Raw genomic sequence first — 4,896 nt, 5'->3', positions numbered from 1 at the left:
GAGCTTTCTTCACAAATTATACCGTTGCGTCTTACGAAGCGCCTTTGAGTACGCACCGTCCTGGCGAGCTTCGACTCGGCCCGTTCGCCGAGAGAGGCGGCGAAGCCACGCCGGCGAGACGCCGGGGTCGGAGTGCGCGGACAGGGGCGGAGCGTGGGGGCTTGGAACCCGTTGATAACTGCTTGCAGTTCTAGTTAAATGTAATTTCAGGAATTTCCTCTGACAGCCTGACAGACACGCACAGCTAGGGTTGGAAAAACAAGTATTTTTGGTCTTCCAGCAACCAGCACTAAACCTGGGCACAGTTCTCCCTGCTGGGCTCTGCTCCCACAGTGCTCTGTCTATGTAAAGTGCTTTGGAAATATAAAAAAAAACATGTATGCCCCCTTCAAGATGGAAGTGGTGATCACTTAAAACTAAAGTAATCTCTGACTTGTTCTCTGCCAGATGTCTGTGATGGTTCAGATCAAATACATAGGCCCCTGATCAATGGAGCAGGCGGAGTAGCTGCACCCTATTTTCCAAAGGGGAAGTGGAAACCTTTGCATTCTTTTGTTTGGATTTAAAGACATGTTATCACTCCCACCAATCAGACAAAAGCATTTCACGTTTATTGTTTCTAACTTTACTTTCTTAGTTACAAACTAAAAAAAGTAATACTGAAAAAAAAACACTACGTTCTACACCCCCCTCCTGCAGCTTTGAGTTGGTTCAGTCCAATCTTAGCTTCAGACAGTGTTCAACTGTAGAGATGAGAAGAAACACCAAAGTCAGTTTTAAAGCTTTAAAGGTGTACTCCATCTTTTTCTGGCTATGAATCTGATAGAATAGCGGAAGAACATTGGGATCATGTTATTTAGGAGTGAAAACTTCTTTATAAAGTTGTGGTTGATGTTAAACCCTTTAAGCTGATCTTGTTGACATCAAACCTTAGCTCATTATAGATGATTATATTTCGGTGGACTAATTCTGGCCTAAAAGTCAAAGATTTGTAAATGTTTATAGCCTATTTGTGACCTGTGCTGGCAAAATGAGTCTCAATAAGCAATTTTTCAATACAGAGTTATTATTTTTAAATTCTCCATCTCTAACATGTCAAAATGATACGTAGTTTGTCGAAATTGGCAATTTATCATATGATGATCTTAGTCTGGCCTGGTAACAAGATGGTGTTGTTTACAAATGCTGGTTTGAAAACTTTATTTTTATTGGTTTACAATGATTTCACAAGGAATTTGAGACCTATATTTAAAAAGGGGAATCCTCAAGCCTTAATGACAATGAAAAACATTACACAAAAGGATTTCCCGGCACTACAGCAGCCGGCAGAAAAAAATGGTCAATTTCAAAGGAAATTATAAGGGTTCAAAAAATATATATATATTTTTGAAGACTTATTTGTTAGAAAACTTTGATTTAAAGGAAGATTATGCTGTTTTATTTACCAGTGTCACTAGATGGTGTCTTTATGAACAATTTTTTTTTTTTTGAGTTACCCACAGAATACTTAAATTATTAGATTACATCCGACTGGGATCTTGTTAAAATAAAATGATAAAAACCTCCCTGACTTCCCTTCATTCAGGTAAATTTGACACCAACGCCTGCCAGTATTGGGACAGGTTTTACGAGGTGCACCGGGACAAGTTCTTCAAAGATCGCAGGTGGCTGTTTTTGGACTTCCCAGAACTGCTTCCATCGCATGTGGAAGAAAGGAGCTCAAACACGTCCCGCGGCCGTCATCACCAGGCAGGAATCTCAATTCGCAGTAGGTCCACGGCAGACGTGGAGACGGGGGACCCTCAGCACAACGATCCCATTCAGCAGCTTAGAGAACCAGATGCGTTTAACGTTCAGGAAGCCGTGCAAGAGCACAATGAAGCCGCCACACAGACCCTGTCTTTCCCAGGAAACCACGCATCGTTCAGGATCTTGGAGGTTTTTCTTAAATACAATACCATTTATTAATTTATTTTTTATATTCCTCATTTAGTTTTACATGTTCCAGTGCACAATAATCAACATTGTCATTTATCTACAACGAGAAAACTTTGCATTTTCTCTGCAGGTTGGATGTGGAGTTGGAAACAGTGTATTTCCTATTATTAACATCATCAAGTGAGTAATATTTTATAGATTCTTCTAACATAATGAATTAGTCTGAAGATATAGCACACCTGATCAGCCCTGCGTTAAAATGAAGTGAGTAGTTTTGATAAAAATGGACAAAGTGACCCAGAGGTCCTCAGAGCTGTGGTGTAGCCACTCAAATATTCCAGTGAACATTTGACCCCCTTCTTCTTTCCAACTCAAAGATATGTTAATTATTTCATTTGTTCTAGGGTTTACATAGCTTTACTCGGGCTCCGTAGGGAGCTCTTTCACCACACTATGAACAATTTTTATGTAAATTTCAATTACAGTAAAAATAAATATTTTCACTTTTTTGAACTGCAGCCTGTGCTCATTCAGACTTCTTTTGCCAGCACGGGTCACATTTAAGTAAATCATTGCATTTCACCATGGTTAAAATTAAAATGCATTGCAATATCCATAACATCAACTAAGCATAAATTGTTAGAGGGACCATTGCTTGCCCTTATGTAAAATAATATCTCATGAACTACTGGATAAATTTTAATGAAAGTCTCAGAAGTAATCACTGGGTGTACCTCTACAAATGACTAAACTTTGGAGTCAACACAATTCAAGATGGCCATCACAGCAAACTGACTTTAGAAAACATCTAACAGATTCTCTGATGGTGTACCTGATCAGCAAACTTTGCCATGTAGTGCTGCAGGCGATTCTGGTTGTCGGTCTGCTCACACATCTGCACCAGGATGTCAAAGTCACAGTACTTCTCAGCGAGCGCTGCCACCCACTGGTACTGTCCAAGCTCCACTGCAAAACACAGAAATCATAGTTACATCATGATTTCCTACAGGAAAGAAACAACTTCAGACTCTGTGATACTGTTAGCTCCAGTTTGTGATGTTTACTGTAAGTGTGAGTATTTGGGTAACATTAAAGCTGACGTGCCAACATCTGCCACATTAATTCTCATCCTCCATCCCTCATTGCTGTTCAGTCCACTTACACAGCGGTGTGAGAAGCTCTGAGCGGCGTTGGCTGTACTCCATCTCGAGGCTGTTGTAGCGCTCCTGTTGGGGCCCTGAGGGCCTTTGCTTTTGTAGAGAAGTCAGCTGGGCCACGTAACCACCCAAGTAGATGTCCAACAGAGCCACCAGCTGCTCACAGAGAGCGCTGCGCAACTCAGAGTCAGCGTGTGGGTACACTGAGCGCAGGATGATCTCATGCTGTCGGGAAATTATAGGGCGAACGCCTCCAATGCCACCAAATGCTGAAGATTGATTATGAAGTCATTTCACTTTATTATAAACTTGAAGTTCATGTAAAGCAGAATTCAATCAGGAAAATCTAAGATGCTTTAGAATAAAGTACATTACCTGTCCAGGGGATATACTCAGGCTCTGCAGGTGCATTTTCAGAAGGTCTGTACAAGGAGGCTTTGGTTTCTCTGTACTGGCCCGCAGCTTGAAGCATGTCCTGCACACACAGCACGTTATCATAAATTACTCCTATGTTGGTGGGTCTGTCTTCCTGTTTGGGTCATAGGTCAAACTGTGAACCATGTGTTTACCTTGATGATGTTGTTAACTGTGAGGACCACCTCAACCCACTGCACAGAGTCAACTGGGTTCTCTTTTAGGCTGCGCTCCTCTTCCTCCAGCAGACAGTCAAACACAGAGGAGATCTGAGATACCTGGGAGAGAAGCAGAACATCAGTTAAACAGCCATCCAACTCTTACACCTGCTTTTACACCAGACTGATAAACACACACCTCTCTGAAGAAGATGTCAGCAGCTGTGAGGCTGGGTGGCACGGAGGTGTTGCTCCTCTGAAGTGCCATGCTAATGGCTCGGTGAACGAGCTCTGTTTGTTTGCTGTGGTGGTTCTTCAGAACCATGGCTGCCTGCAGCTTCTCAGCGTGCTCACACAGCAGCAGGCGAGTTGTCATGGCAGATGAACGCACTGTCACCTGGCTGAGCCGGTCCAACAGGCCCACCTGGGTAAGAGAGGGTGGTGAAATTAGAGTCCTAATTACACATTTGTGTTTGCATTAGACTTTGTTTACTACATTGAAGTTATACTTCACATTTAAAAAGTAAAAATGATGACGATTCTAAATGAAGTCTACTTGTAAGCTCATGAAGAGACTTACTGAAAAGAACGCTGAGAATTCAGAACAAACTAGACTTTAATGTAAAAATGGAGGTCACACATGCATCATTTCCTGACATGCTGAAGTAATTTTACAGCAGGTTTGAAGCTCTGAACAACACCAGGGAATGTAATTAATATGGTGAAGATGACAGATTTGATTATTTTGTTTCTTAAAGTTTTGTTACCAGTTAACCACAAAGCATCATGTAGATATACTCAACTAGGCTGATGCTGTGTGTAAACTGTTGCTTTGAGGCCGTCTTTACCTGCAGCAGAAAGTCCATGAAGCAACAGTGTGCCTTCATCTTGTCTTCCAGTTGGTGGAGGATGATGAGGGATGTCAGAGGAAATCCAGCACTCTCTGAAATAACAACAAACAAAGAACACAAATTAAGAAATAGAATAATCAATCTGCACGATTTAATTTATAGTTCTTCAGTTTCTGACAGCTTAACTTTTTTTGAATCATGAACTTAAAAAAAAAATGTATACACACTGGCTTCAGAAAGGATTCAGATCCTATTCACTTTTTCATTCTTGTTATGCAATGTTGATGGTACAAAATCTCAAGGCCTTAATTCTTAACTAAATGTAACATTTCAAAGTATTTTCAAAGTTCATATATATATATATATATATATATATAT

At 40.9% G+C, this 4,896-nt stretch overlaps 1 protein-coding gene across 2 annotated transcripts in view; it reads right to left on the bottom strand.

The window, feature by feature from the left end:
- The window catches only part of nup133 (nucleoporin 133), a 72,126-nt gene that overhangs the window by 51,040 nt on the left and 16,190 nt on the right, over positions 1-4,896 (bottom strand). For both annotated transcript variants that reach the window (XM_025002358.1, XM_017439540.3), the window contains 6 exons: positions 4,516-4,610; positions 3,867-4,091; positions 3,665-3,787; positions 3,471-3,570; positions 3,101-3,364; positions 2,771-2,904 (listed from right to left, as the gene is read on the bottom strand). In XM_025002358.1, the coding sequence (XP_024858126.1) occupies positions 2,771-2,904; positions 3,101-3,364; positions 3,471-3,570; positions 3,665-3,787; positions 3,867-4,091; positions 4,516-4,610 (941 nt within the window). The remainder of the gene's footprint in view (positions 1-2,770; positions 2,905-3,100; positions 3,365-3,470; positions 3,571-3,664; positions 3,788-3,866; positions 4,092-4,515; positions 4,611-4,896) is intronic.

This window comes from Kryptolebias marmoratus, linkage group LG6, assembly GCF_001649575.2.
Source record: "Kryptolebias marmoratus isolate JLee-2015 linkage group LG6, ASM164957v2, whole genome shotgun sequence".
NCBI lineage: Eukaryota > Metazoa > Chordata > Actinopteri > Cyprinodontiformes > Rivulidae > Kryptolebias > Kryptolebias marmoratus.
Note: the sequence above shows the minus strand (reverse complement) of the source record. Positions and strands in the feature narration are given on the sequence as shown.